The sequence below is a fragment of the Microcaecilia unicolor genome, chromosome 1, assembly GCF_901765095.1.
Source record: "Microcaecilia unicolor chromosome 1, aMicUni1.1, whole genome shotgun sequence".
Taxonomy (NCBI): Eukaryota; Metazoa; Chordata; class Amphibia; order Gymnophiona; family Siphonopidae; genus Microcaecilia; species Microcaecilia unicolor.
The window spans coordinates 147,267,885-147,283,398 of record NC_044031.1 but is presented as its reverse complement, the minus strand read 5'-3'; the positions used below and the strand labels follow the sequence as shown (position 1 = coordinate 147,283,398).

At 42.4% G+C, this 15,514-nt stretch overlaps 1 protein-coding gene across 2 annotated transcripts in view; it reads right to left on the bottom strand.

The window, feature by feature from the left end:
• Positions 1–15,514, bottom strand: part of TMEM106B (transmembrane protein 106B) — a 60,286-nt gene that overhangs the window by 30,871 nt on the left and 13,901 nt on the right. For both annotated transcript variants that reach the window (XM_030189955.1, XM_030189956.1), the window contains exon 4: positions 3,152–3,311. In XM_030189955.1, the coding sequence (XP_030045815.1) occupies positions 3,152–3,311 (160 nt within the window). The remainder of the gene's footprint in view (positions 1–3,151; positions 3,312–15,514) is intronic.

Sequence of the window (15,514 nt, the reverse complement as noted above, 5' to 3'; positions counted from 1 at the left end):
TGCTTCACTCAGCTGAGAGACCTGGAAGTCTCTGAGCCAATCACAGCGCGTTTAGCTCAGGGACTTCCAGGTCTCTCAGCTGAGTGAAGCACTTACCAAAAAAGTGCAGGGAGATTGACGGCCAAAATGGACGTTTTTTTTGGATGGCGTCCTCAACTGCACTGTCCTCTGGATCGAGCCACATCGGAGGGGGTGAGCAGTGCAGCGTCTTTGGGGGGGGGGGGGGGGGGGATGATGACCAAAATAGACTTTTTTTTAAATGCATGCCCGTACCTTACCGATTCGCTAAGGGAATCGGTAAGGGAAGGGCTCTAACGATTGTTTAGTGCATCTGGCCCTCACAACAATGCAAGAGAGATCAAGTGGAAACAGATATATAAGAGACAATAGTCTTGTGAATTGTATGGTAATAGTTAATCACATGACAGTCCTTGGGAATAGAAAGGGTTTTAACTTCTTCCTAAAGCTTAGATAGTTGCTGTCAGTCCTAATATCAGTGAGGAGAGAGTTCCAAAGAGAAATTCTTGATACTGGGAAGAGCGAGTTAAAAATCATTTGAAATTTAATTCCCTTGTACAGCAGAGAGAATAGGAACACTTGTTTTTAGTCTACTGGATCAGGCCAGAAATCCTATATAATAAAAAGCACCTCCAACGTTCTGAAGCTGACTGCGTGGACATAAGCCTTGAGGCATTCGTGTTTCTGTCTCCCACTTCCGAATGCGTCACCAGCGACAATGTCCAATCACAACAAAGCAGCGTTCGGAACGTTGGAGGTGCAGATTAAGGCCTTCTCCTGTCGAGCAGCAGTGGCCGGTACAAAAAAAAAAAAAAAAACTGCAGAAATGCTTTCAAAAAGGAAGCGGGGCACTGCAGGCAGCCATCGGCTGTCAGCTCTGCATCCGCTCCACCTCTCACGTCACTGCGCTCCTCCGGGGTTCTCCTCCAGGGCCAGTGACGCGAGAGCCGGGAGAGGAGGAGAGATGCAGAACTGACAGCCGATGGCTGCCTGCGGTGCCCCGCTTCCTTTTTGAAAGCATTTCTGCAGGTTTAAATTTTTTGTTTATTTTTGTACCGGCTGCTGCTGCTCGACAGGAGAAGCAGCAGTGACCGGAAATGGCAGCTGAGCTGACGTCGGACGGAGGGGAGGAGCGGCGACCTCGAGGGGTGGGGCCTGAGACCAGAGACGGAGGGGGGAGGGGGAGGTATCTCTGGCACACACACACACTCTCTCTCTCTCTCAGTCATTGTCTCTCTCACTCTCATGCACTGTCTACCACACAACTCTATGTCTCACACTGTATCACATTCACTCTCTGTGTCAGTCAGTCACTCTAAACACTCTCTCGATCTCATACACTCTCGCTCTCACAGAGAGTCTGTGTATCGCACACACTCTCTCACACTCGTATCTCACACAAACACTCTCTCTCACACACACTGTATCTGTGTGAAACACACTCACTGTGGCTCACATACGCACTCGCACCCACACACATTCACTCTCTCTCACACACTCTCTCAAACATACACACTCCGAGGAAAACCTTGCTAGCGCCCGTTTCATTTGTTTCAGAAACGGGCCTTTTTTTACTAGTACTGATAATAAATTAATCAGCAGACTGAATGTGATGCCATAATGAATGTGAAAAACCATACAAGTGGCTTTAAACTTGATTCTTTCAGCTATGGGGAGCCAATGCAGATTAACCAGATATAGTGATACATTGTTGTTGAAAAATCAATCTTGCAGCAATATTCTATATTCTTTGCAATTTCTTTAGGTATTGAGACTTAATGCCAAAAAATAGGTTGCTGTAGTAATCAAGATGTGGTAAGATCAGAATTCAAAGTACATTTAAAGTTATAGGACCTCTACCTGGTTTTTACAATATTCCAGCCTATAAATCTAAACACATCATGTATTAAAGCCAGCCGAATGGCAAAATTACTGCTTCTGAAAAATGTGAGAACCAGTGTTACTGTAGATGCTATCTTATTTTTTTTTCTGTTATTAGAAATGATGCTTTTCTTTACCTCGTGACAAATAAAGGAAATGTACTTGTTTGTAGTGCTAACTGCATTTTAACTGACCATCTGTTTTTAGCTGATCTCACTGTAATGACAATACCTTATTTATCATACGCATGATCTGATGGGGCTAATCACTTTTCTCAAGGACTTTTACAAATTGCACAAGCTGAAAAGTGCTAACTTATAGCATGACCTAATAGTATTTCCTCTTTGACCATTCAAACGTATGTATGTCTGCATGGGAGAATAAGTGGAAAGAGAGACACTGATTTTTCTGTTGTTAGGGTGGCAGGGCTGCGTTGGTGGGCGCAGGTGAAGGCATTTGTCTACATGACAGAACTATCCTGTACATCTCCTTCCACCCTCCTCTTTTCTCAGTTGCTTACACCTCCCCCCAACCTATTACTTTTTGTTTTCTTTATGGTCTCACTTCGCTATTCCTGTGGTTTTACCCCTGCCTTCAAATAAGAGCCAAGACACCCCCCCCCCCCCCCCCCCCCCCCAAAAAAAAAAAAAAAAAAGCTGAACTTCTGTCAGCAACCACAGCACCTCTTGTCTTCTGCCTGTGAGTTTACAGGCACACAGCAGTAGCTCTTTGCCATTGCAACAGCTTTTCCTGTTTTTATATGCTGGTGAGGCTGGGTCCCTGCTGGCAGACACTGCAGCATTTCAATGTAGCAGCTAGTAGTCTTCTCTTTATATGACCCTTCCTGTCTTTATAGGAATGCATGGGTTTGTTTGTGCACTTGGTCTGGTGGATCAAATGAGTCATCACAGGCTCAACATGCTGAAAGCAGATATATGCCAGTGAAAACGCCTACTGTAAAAATGGGCATTCAACATACAAAGAAAAGTCAAATCAATATTTCAGTAAATGAACCTCTGCCTCTTTTTTTTTTTTTTTTAAGTCTTTAAAAGAGATCTCATGCCAACAAAGCTGAAGCTGCTTTCAACATTCTATGTCCCTCTCAGCTTACCATTCACATCAAATGTCACCTTGGGCTTAGGGCATCCCTAAATCAGCACTACTAGATAGCAGAACCATTCATCTTACAAGTCAACATTATAACTGTATGGAAAAGTCTTAGGAAGATAGTTTGAGAGCTCAAGAGACTTACCGTAATATTCAGATATATGATGTTATTTCCTTTGTCATGCGACACATACACTGATTTTACTCCATCATACTGCACATCAATGGATCGGGGAAATAGGAAGAATAAAGCCAGTCCACACAGGAGCAGACAGACAGCTACCGAAATGCTCACATATAGCTTTCTGAAAAGCCAAACAGATATTCAGATAAAGAAATGTAATTTCTCGTTCTCAAACGATGTAGCAGGAACAGTACCAGACATTCTCAACATACCCTACTGCAAGGCTTTAACAAATTTTCTTCGAATTCAGGAGCCAGCATAAAATTTAAAATCCATTGGCTGGGTCCTGCCCCCCCTCCCACCCCCCCAAATCAAAGTAACAAATTACAATTACAAGCTACATTTGTTAATCGCCAATACCATAAAAAGTTCAAGTTGATTTTACATAAACATTATCTGAGCATCCTAAGGGATAATACACATCCAATCATTTGCTTATCAAATATTGTTGAAACAAAACAGCTTTAAAAACTTTCCTAAATTTCTTATAAATCAACTATACTTCTTGACTCTATGGGCAGAGCATTTCAATATTTGACAGCCATAACAGCAAATGTAGGTGAATGAACTGTCCTGTATCTAATCTTGGTTACTCTAGGATTCTGGAGTGTTAAGAAATGTCTGATCAAACTACTAGAGTTTTTCTCCAAACACTTAGAATCAGATATCATAAACAAATTCACTATACTACATGAGTCACAATCGGGATTCCAACCCCCAACATAACACACTGAAACAGTACTACTCACTCTCCTATCCAAATTCAAGCAGGAGATAGCATTAGGCAAAAGCATTCTCTCCTTCAATTTGACATGTCCAGTACGTTCGACATGTTTAACCACAACATATTGCTAAAACTCCTAGATTTATTTCGGAATTGGTGGTAACATTCAACTGGATTAAGGGCTTTCTAACCACCAGAACATACCAAGTGAAATCAAGCACCAACATATCGTCACCCTGGAAACCAGACTGCGGAGTACCGCAAGGATCACCACTATCACCGATACTCTTCAACCTCATGATGGTCCCACTAGCCAACGCCTTATCCACACAAGGCCTTAATACATTCATTTACGCTGATGACATCACACTATACATCCCCTACAAACATGATTTAGCAGAAATCACCAATGAAATCAAGATCAGCTTAAACATCATGAACTCATGGGCAAACACATTCCAATTAAAACTCAATACAAAAGAAACACACTGTCTCATCATATTATCCCAATACAACACATACAAACCCACAAACATTAACACCCCAGGATACACCCTCCCTATCTCAGGCAGCCTGAAGATTCTCGGAGTAACTATCGACTGAAATCTCCAACTAGAGTCCCAAGCTAAAGTCACCATAAAGAAAATGTTTCTCTCAATGTGGAAACTAAAACGTGTGAAACCACTCTTCCCAAGGGAAATATTTCGCAACCTGGTACAGTCAATGCTACTAAGCCACGTAGACTATTGAAACGGAATCTATGCGGGATGCAATCATAAAGAAACTTCAAACTGCCCAAAACACAGCAGCAAGGCTTATATTTGGAAAAACGCGTTCTGACAGCGCCAAACCACGCCGAGAAAAACTGCACTGGCTTCCAATTCAGCAACGCATCGTATTCAAAATCTGCACGACAGTTCACAAAATCATCTACGGCGAAGCACCGGGATACATGACAGACCTCATCGACCTGCCACCCAGAAACACCATAAAATCAGCACGATCATACCTAAACCTCCACTACCCAAGCAGCAAAGGACTCAAATACAAATCCTCTTATGCATCCAGCTTTTCCTACCTGAGCGCACAACTGTGGAACGCACTACCAAAAGCAGTAAAAACCACACTCTACCACTTGAATTTCCGGAAAACACTAAAAACAGTTCACTGTTCAGAAGGGCAAACCCCACCGACCCAACATAAAAAACCTGGACATCAGCGACAATGAAACTAAAGATCGTAATGGACATATCCTAACTCTTCCTTTCCCTCACTCACTAAGTTCTCCCCAATTGTCTTTACCATACATGTATCTCACTCTACCATAATATCACCTTGCTACTACTCACACCTATTTGTTCACACCAGAATCGGTTAACGCCAATTACGGTACTATGTAAGCCACATTGAGTCTGCAAAGAGGTGGGAAAATGTGGGATACAAATGCAACAAATAAATAATAATAATATTCTGGATAATGGCCTACGGTGTTCTCATTCATTGTCTATGAGAAAAAGCCTATGAATTAGGCCTTTAATTTGCCACTGCTCCCTGATAACTGCACCTTAGCTTCACCCTTCACTGTGGTCTGTCATCTCAGCCAATTTCTTTACCCCCTACTCATTCCAGCAGCCTCTTGTCAAATTCCTCACCAATCTCCTTCTTAATGTCCCCCATGACTAGTGCTGACCCCCTCACTCAAGACTTTCTTTGCCTCTCAAAACTAAGGTAAAATCATGCCTTACCTGCAGATAAATTTTCATTCCTTTACTAGCTGCAGATGAATCCAGGAACTGGTGGGTTTTGCCAATCAGCAGGTGGAGATAGAGATTACAAAATCAAAGGACATCATACCAGACAGCCAGCTCCTCCTTCAACCAGTATACCTCTATCTCCAGCAGGTGGTAGATGACCTTTGTTCAACGCCACCTGTCCCAAACCCCTACTCTGCCAGCTATGCCTCCAGCTAGCCAACCAGCCCGCACCTCCAGTTAATCAGTTGCCCCCCTTACACCTACTTCCTAGATTCCAGATAGCCACTCCTTCACCTTGCTACCTACTGCTGCTGCAACGGGGCCTCTTGAAATTGGTATCACTTTGCTCTCAGCCATTTGGTAAAGGAAATTCCCAGTGATCTTGAGGTCACAAGATCAGCATGAGAACTCCTGCAGCAGATCACAACAGAATCTTTTAGTGGTAGAAGTTGCATAATGGCTTGAAAATATCAGGTGCCACAGAAAATATTCTACACAGACTGATGGCTCAGGGCCTTGGATTTGTTGAGTCCTACTCTATTAGCCCATAATGGCACTTGACCAATTTATTGTAGGCACTAATATCCAATGTAAAAAAAAAAAAAAAATCCAAAAATACTGCAGCTAATCCTAAGAGTTATGAGCAAGAAAATATCCACTAATCTTTCATGATACTTGTGGGATGCAAGTCCTCAAGCTGGGAGGGAATACGATAACCCTTCTGCAAGAACAGAAGGTCCAGAGAAAGCTTCAGCTCTAGCTCTCACATCTAGAAGATAATGCTTAGAAAATGTATGAATAATATACAACCTTCTCAACCTGATTTGAACCTAACTCAGATTTTGGAAAGTTCAATGGATGTCATTACAGAAAGGACAACACTGTTGGTCTCGTTTGCATTAGAATTGGATCGTAACAATATATTTAGGTTATTTTTTCGCCACATCTCCACACCTTTCCTAGGCTCAAAAATTCAAGTGTTTCCTGATCTCTCTCGAGAGACACAAAGAAAAAGAAAAGACTTTTTATTATTAAAAGTAAGGGTCCTACAATTAGGTGGGTCCTTTATACTTAAATTTCCTTGTAAATGTTATATTTCTTTTCAATCCACTAATTATATTTTCTTTGAGCCAGGAAAACTTTTAGAATTTATAGTGAGTAAAGAGTAGTCTGTTGTTTGTCAGGATTGAATGCTATATCGGCTGCTCCGACTTGATTTCTTGTCTTTCCTGTTGTATAAAATTGACTGGGGTGGGGAACCGCCTCAGCTATTATTTTGTTTTAAATTTCAGTTCCTAGTGCTTGGATCATTAATGTGGACAAACAAATATATTTTCTTTACCTGATTGTTTTTTCTCAATATTGTATATTTCTTTAAATTCCAATTTATGTATACGGCATAAATGAAATGTTAAACTCAATAAACAAATAAAATAAAAAAAAAAAAAAAAAAGAAAATGTATGAAATGTGGACTATGTGGTGGCTCTATAAATTCATCTACAGAAACAGTATGGGCTTAAGCAAAGTGGATAAAGCGCATTCTACAAGCTAACAGATAGGATGAAGAGATGTCCTTTAACTAACAAGCTATAGTCACTTTAGAATAGTGCCGGCAACTGCCTAACTGCCAGCTCCTCCCCAACTTGGTAATGCCCCTCTCACCTGCTCGGTTTCAGTTTGGCCAGTTAGTATGGTTATTCAGAGGCACTGTCTGGTTGGGTGCTGCAGAGTTTACAGAAGGAAGGGTAAAACAAACTATTCTCTTTTCACCTGTAGGAGCGAGATTCAATTCAATTCGGTTTATATACAGCTATTCTTCTATTTGGTTCCTTTTTGGGTCCCAATAAGAGAATGCTCTAAATAGCATAAAAACTCTAACATCAAGGCGATGCAAGGAGGAAAATTCTTACATAATCCCCTTCAGAAAAGGAGTGTAAATACAGAGTTTAACAAACATGAAAAGCAGAAATTACCTTAGGTAAAAAGGAAGGGACCGTATTGTTAATATGTGTCCCAGCTTGAGACCCATCCACTGGAATAGTGGTGGGCCGAGTTATATGACTTAAACTGCAGAAAAGCACTGACTAGGCCTGAAAATCTGATGATGGCCTTGTAGCTGAGCGCCAGCGAAAGCAGGACCGCTTGGTGAGCCATATAAAAAAATTGTGTAATAGTCAAATACAGTGTTACTGCTAAGATGGAGGAATTAATGGCAAGGATTGTAAGAAGTTTGGTTCATAAGATGGAGTCTGTCTTTGTAAAGATGGCACCTAGAATCACAAGATACAAAACTGATCTCTCTATATTAGGAAAGATGTTTACAAGTCCGGAAATTGACGTTATTAAGAAATATCAGGAAGGGGGGTGGGGGGGGGGGGGGGTAAGTGGGCACCTGACCTGCGGTTAAGTATGATTCACAGATGAAAAAAAAAAAGTGTCTCTCCATTGAATTGTATGGGCAGCAAATACTACTACTACTATTTAGCATTTCTATAGCGCTACAAGGCGTACGCAAGAAATGTAAATCTGAATAGAGGTCGGAGTCCTTCCCCAACGCCATTCAGAGGGCGAAGCTACGGTCGGTTGAACTGAGAATCTGACTGATGTGTGTACCAGCTAGAAGTTTTAATTGGTGAGAATAAAGACTATTTCTATCACAACCTTCTCTAGTCTGTGTGTCAACTTCTCTGTCTCCTTTAACACTCTTATACAAGTGGTGTTCACATAAGTAGATTATCTTTTAAACTCCAGTACATTATGTAGGAGAATAGATGGCCAAAGATTCACCTAGACCCCAGAAACCAGAAAGCCGAGGTCCTGGGGCTTAGATTTGAACTGCGCCTTCTGCCACCCCCTCTGCGCCTCCGGGCCAAAACGCGGTCCTCAGACTCACACTTCACCCCCATGGGAATGGGTTGTCTGGATGCACAGAATCCCCATGGGAATGGGCTGTCCGGAGGTATAGAGGGGGCTATTAACAACAACAGTATAGATAGGCACCCCAGCTTCAGTAAAATACAGAAAGAGGTCTCTACAAGATAAAGCTTGCGGCCTTTCTGGCCAAAAACTTCGCTACTAACACCTTCAAAGTAAGATCCTTAAGAGTAGCTTTGCGTAGGGGTTCAAAAAGTTTTTTTTTTAAGGGCTCGAAGAACAATATTAAGATTCCATTCACGACAGACAAGTTTAGACACAGGGCTAAGGTGACTGACACCCCCAAACACTGCACATCATCTGAATGTGTTGACAAAGACGACCATTTGATAATACAAAAAAAAAAAGCCACAGCCTCCACCTGAACTTTGAGGAAATTGAGAGAAAGACCTTTCTGTTCTGTTGTGGATTAGGAATTGGTTTTTGGACAGAAAACAGAGGGTACGGTTAAATGGCCAATTCTGTCAGTAGAAGAGGGTGAATAGTGGAGTGCTCCAGGAATTTGTACTGGGACCGGTGCTATTTAACATTTAGAAATGATCTGGAAAATGGGACAAGTGAGGTGATAAAATTTGCAGATGGCACAAAGTTGCAGGAAGACCTTAGGAAGTTAGAAGACTGGGCATCTAAATGTCAGGTGAGATTTAATGTGGACAAATGCAAAAAGTGATACACATTGGTAAGAATAATAATTCAAGAGAGGTAGAGGAGAGTAGGGTTGTCGATGTGTCTTCCAACAGTAAACATAAAACAGTTGTACAGGAGTAACATCAGAGGTATTTATTTGTCAAATCATCACTGAGACTCGACACGGAGTTCTGTTTCAGCATAACTGCCTGTTTCAAGAGTCTGCCAGTGTAGATTTGCAACAAATGGTGTTTCTTAAATGATGAAAGTGACAAAATGCTTTATATACTACCTCAGTGATATGGCTATCAAGTGCAACAATGAATCTGTCTCTTCAACTAAAAAATAATCCAAATCACACTTAAATAATGCTAGGGTCCACCCTAGGAGTCAGCACCCAAGCAAAAGATCTAGTTGTCATCGTGGATAATTCGCTGATCTTCTGCCCAGTGTGTCAGCAACCAAAAAAACAAACAGGATGCTAGGACTTATGAGGAAAAGGATGGTAAATAAAACAAAGAATATTATAATACATCTGTATCGCTCCATGGTATGACCAAACCTTGAGTATTGTGTTCAATTCTGGTCACCGTATCTCAAAAAAAAAAAGATATAGCAGAATTAGAAAAGGTTCAAAGAAGGGTGGCCAAAATGATAAAGGGGATGGAACTCATCTCATATGAGAAAATGATATGATAAAGGTCTGCAAAATGTTTAGTGGTACATAACAGGTAAGCGTGAAATTGTTTTCAAAAAGTACAAAGACTAGGGTACACTCAAAGAAGTTACATGGTTCTACTTTTAAAATGAGCAGGAGGAAATATTTCTTCACTTAATAGATTAATTAAGCTCTGGCACTCATTGCCAGACGATGTGGTATCAGCGTTTAGGGTATCTAAGTTTAAAATACGTTTGGACACATTCCTGGAGGAAATGTCCATAGTCTGTTATTGAATTGGAAATGCTGAAAGCCACTGCTTGCCCTGGGATTGTAGCATGGAATGTTGCTACTAATTGGGTTTCTGCCAGGTGCTTGTGACCTGGATTGGCCACTGTTGGAAGCAGGATACTGGGCTAGGTGGATCCATTGTGGCTATTCTTATGGAGGTGGTGGAAATGAAAACGGTAACGGAATTCAAACATGCATGGGATAAGCATAAAGGAATCCTGTACAGAAGGAATGGATCCTCAGGAGCTTAGTCGAGATCGGGTGGCAGGGCTGGTGGTTGGGAGGCAGGGATAGTGCTGGGCAGACTTATACGGTCTGTGCCAGAGCCGGTGGCGGGAGGCAGGGCAGACTTATACGGTCTGTGCCCTAAAGAGCACAGGTACAAATCAAAGTAGGGTATACACAAAAAGTAGCACATATGAGTTATCTTGTTGGGCAGACTGGATGGACCGTACAGGTCATCTACTATGTTATGCCCATCTTGAACAAAGGTTATAATTAGTGGCAGTACTTGTGCCAGTGACAATTTAGATGAGATAAGATTTCTTTCTGAACACCAAAATTTAAAAGTTCTCTATACCTGAGTATACGTAATACAAGTAGACCTTTTTCAAGCTTGCAGAACAGCAGAAATGACTGCTTCCAAGTAACCTTTCTTCCTTAAGCAGGACCTTTCAAAAGCCAAGCCATAAGACCAAATGGGGAGGGATAGTCTATTGAAATTGGACTCTGAATCAGGTGGTCTTTGTAACTGGGTACAGACAATAGAGCATCAATGATCTCTTGGCCAATCCAGAACTACAAGAATAATTTTCTCTGGATGATAAAACAATGTGAAGATGTTTTCTGCTTAACATTGGCCACGGAGGAAAAACAGTCTGTTTGCCACTGTTGTAGAAGAGCATCCAGACTCTCCACATTGGGGGGTCCTTTCAATAACTAAATCTGCAAACGAGCATTTCTTCTGGATGCCATTAAATCTATCCCCAGGACTCCCCAACATGAAGTAATCAGATGGAATGTTTTTGTCAGTAACTGCCACTTCCCCAGATCCAGAGAAAGGTAGCTGAGAAAATCAACTTGAGTGAGTATTCAGAGCTCCTTCAATATGAGCTGCTGAAATTAGATGAATGTGGACCTCAGCCCAACAGAAAAGAAACTGTTTCTGTGGCTAAATGAACATTTTTGGCTCCCCACTGTCTGATATCATAGGAAACTGCTGTCATGTTGTCTGAGAGAATCTTCAACTGCTTCCCTCAAAGATGATGAGCAAACAAAAACAAGGCTTTTTGAATGGCTCCTAACACTACACAGATGTACCAAGTGGCTTCAATGGGAGACCATCAGCCTTGGACTGACTGAAGTAGACAAAGAGCTCTGCAGCCCAATAAGCTGGCATCTGTTGTGACTACAAATCAATTCTGAATTGTCAGAGGAAGAATGCCCTGAATCCACCAGTTGAGGCTGAGTTTGTCTGGGGGAGTCCAACAGAGATGGAGACAAACAGCTGAGAAAGGACTGCTGAAGTGGTCTGATGTGCAACCCCTAATCCTATGTCAAACAAGATTTGTGTTGGAAACAACAGACTGGAGATATTGATTACCAATCCTAAGAACTGAAGAAGAGCAGCTATCTTGGATGAAACTTGCTCACTCTCTTGATAGGAAGAGTTACAAATTGGCCAGTCATCAAGGTATGGATGAACCTGAATGCTGTCCATGTGAAGGAAGGCTGCTACTACTATTACCATGATCTTGGAAAAATGTCCTTGGTGATGCAAAAAGGCTGAATGACTGACATGGCCATAAATTGATAATGTTCTGCAAGGATTGCAAATCACAGAAATCTTCCGTGGGGAGGTCAAATGGGAATATGAAAATACGATTCCTTGAGATCTAAGGAGGTTAGAAACTCTCCCTGCTGGACTAAAACTACTAAAGACTGTAAAGTTCTCATTGTGAAATGTCGAACTTGTAACACTCTGTTGACTCTTCTGAAGCCCAAACCCAGGTGGAAGGAATTCCCCTTCTTTGGAACTACAAAGTAAATGGAAGAACTTCCCATTCCCCAATCGCATCTGGGGATAGGCTCTACAGTGCCTAAATGAAGCAGTGTTTCCACAGTGGCTTGAACTGCTTCACATTTGGGCTGGAGCCATACATAAGAGATCCCAAGAAAAAATCTGCAATGTAATTGGAGAACTCCAGTTTATAACCTTGCTTTAATATTTCCAAGACACATTGATTGGTCCGAGGTCATTTTGGTTCACTCCTCATGGAACCTGAAGAGGTATCCTGCTATGATGAAACCCGAGGTGTGAACTGAGACCCCATCATTGGGAGGTGCGGGAGGCATTGGTAGATCTGGAGTTTGAAGCTGAGTTCTGTCAGCATGATAGAAGGATTGTCTTTGCTGAAGTGGGAACCCTGAAAGTTAGATTTGCCTGGACTGTAGCACTTGGCCTCATGAAACCTAAGACAAGACTAAGAGCATTTAAAAGCACCTTTAGGTTTTTCCTCTAGCAATTTCTGAGACTTGAAGTTCCCTAGGTCTTTAACCAACTTCTCTAGACCTTCTTCAAATAGAAGTTTACGTCTAAAAGGTAGCTTGCTAAAAGTGACTTAGGCACTGGACAGCTGATGTGGCTTCTACGTCACAGCCATCTTCTTGGCGAGTGTGTCAAGAACTGGCTGGCATGGCTGCGAACTGGAGCTAACTAGTGTGGCTGACAGTCAAAGCTAGATGGTGTGGCTGTCTGTACCATTGTGCACTATTGATGGAAAGTGCAGTGGGACTTCAACCAGTAACCTCTAGATCTCTGTGTTCACTCTCAGCTGGCTGCTTTACCACAGATATTCCTCTACAATGAAGTAGCTCTATAATAATGTTGCTAGTTGTCCAATACAATGAAGAGGTGCAAAAGTGCAACAGAAGCATTTAGAGACACTATAGCACACAGCTAGTGGTGCTGCTGAGAATGTGGTGGCTAGAGCTGATATGCAATAGTTTTGGCCAGTGTCAGTGTGCAATACCAGAGAGCAGAGCAGCAGTAGCATAGTGTCCCAGCCATGCAATGAACTGCTTGTCAAGGCAAGCAATATGGGAGCGTGAAGTAAAATATGCCCTATTTGAAATACAGCAGCGTTCCATAGCATCTAATATTATGCACAAACCAGCCTTACACCTGCAAACTTCAGGTTGAAAGCCAGACAGACACCTTCCAGAATAAACTACTCTGTTTCTCAAACCACATAAAGGCCTATCTGTTTATACAGGCATAAGGGGGAGATAAAAGCAGTGAGTTAAGGGAAAATATACAATACATTCAGGGTATGGAACATATGGAAAGATGAAGATGTATTAGTGTTTTAATTTTGAGAAATGTGTCATTGTGAGTTTTATTTTATGAATGTTAATATTGGATTCTGCACAATACAAGTTTTTAAATAAAATAAATAAAACGTTGCACCTGGAGAAAATCCCAGCATGGAAACACCGAGGTTCCCACTTTTCTGTGGTTACCATGGAAACAAGGAAAGACATAGGAACAAGTGCATTAGCCTCAGGGGGGGAAAAAAAAAAAATCAAGACGTAAAACTTCTAAGGAACATGGAGCAAACAGCACCAAGCTTGATTCTATACTAAACTCCTTTGTAAAGATGCTGAAATAAGGAATACCTGTACTGCCAATATAAATAAAAGTTCTGGTAACAAAAACAAATGTCCATAAATGAAGTAAGGGAAACTTTCAGGGTTTTTTTTTTTTTTTTTTTTTTAAGTAACTGCCCTCTGTCAAAAAACTGAGGGGAGTCAAAGCTCTCTAAATGAAAGGTATATAAGAATATGGGAACATCAAATAGGCACTTTCAGAGGACTTCACACACATAGTATACTGCCCTAATGCCGTTTGCTGGCTCACACTGGGAACAGCGTTTCACCAATTCTGCAACCATAAGTAAAATCCGAAGAACTTGCCTGTGAAGAAAAAGGTGATTTCTGGTTCCCAGGCACAAAGTACTGCAGTAAATTCCTTGGCAGAGAATATTCCCCAAAGTCTCTAAAGAAGAAACCTCAGGCTCAGACTTAGCCGCGGAGGGGACAGGTGGTGGGGAGAGGGACCCGGTTTATACCCAAAAGGCTAACAGAGAAAACCTTTGGCCCAGAGGCTCAACTGAAGTCCCAAGAAAAGGTCAGGAGCCCACCACAGGAAAGGGAAGAGGTGGTGAAAGCGAGGGGGGCAGGACCAGGCACCCACCAGGTTTACACTCAGAAGGCAAATATATGATGCTTTTACCCTAGAAGCTTAACTGAAACCTTAGAAAGGTAAAAGGGGCCCACCACAGGAACCAGAGAGACAGTTGCACAGTGAGGTTTTACTGCCTGCTGGAGATAGAGATACTGAATGGAACCTAGTGCACTGCAACCTTATGCGGCAACGTTCTAATTTGCTCTCCATCTCCACCTTATGGTAAACTAGCCGTTGAGCCCGTTAAAACGGGCTAGTGGGTCACCGCTGCCTCTCCCGCCCCCCGAGTCGCCGCCGCCGTCACCCCTCCACCTGGCCCGTCTCTTCGCTATTCAACTTACATCTCCGCAGCAGGCAGATCAGCTGAGCTCCTGTCGGCCTTCCTTCTCTGCCTGTGTCCCGCCCTCGTGTGACATAACGTCGGCGATGGCGGGACACAGGCAGGGAAGGAAGGCCAACGGCAGCTCAGCTGATCTGCCTGCTGTGGAGATGTAAGTTGAATAGCGAAGAGACGGGCCGAGTGGAGGGGTGGGGGCGACCTCGGCGGTTCCCTCCCTTCGTGCAGTTTCCCTCTCTGTCCCGCCCCCCGTCATCACGTATTGACGCGGGGGCGGGACAGAGAGGGAAGTCTCTACTGCGCATTTGCGAGTGAGTACGGTCACTCGCCGTTTATATGTTTCATGGGCACAGTCCACAAGTATGGACTAATCCTTTGGAGATGCTAAGGAAAATGTTAACCCAACACACCACGTTAACACATTTTAATAGACAGCACAAAGGTACGCAGAGGTGGGACAAAGATAGATAACAGAATAACAAGAGTTTAGATAGAAGAAGATAACCCCCAAGGTGGACTCTATAATCAGGTAACTATGCTTCGGATTATTCTTTCCAATGTGCATCACCTTGCATTTGACATTATATTTCATCTGCCATTTGGGCACCCAGTCTTCCAATTTCCTAAGGTCTTCCTGCAACATTTCACAGTCCGTATGCGTTTTAACAACCTTGAATAGTTTTGCATCATCTTCAAATTTGATCACCTCACTTGTCGTTCCGATTGCCTTATCATTTATAAACATCTTAAAT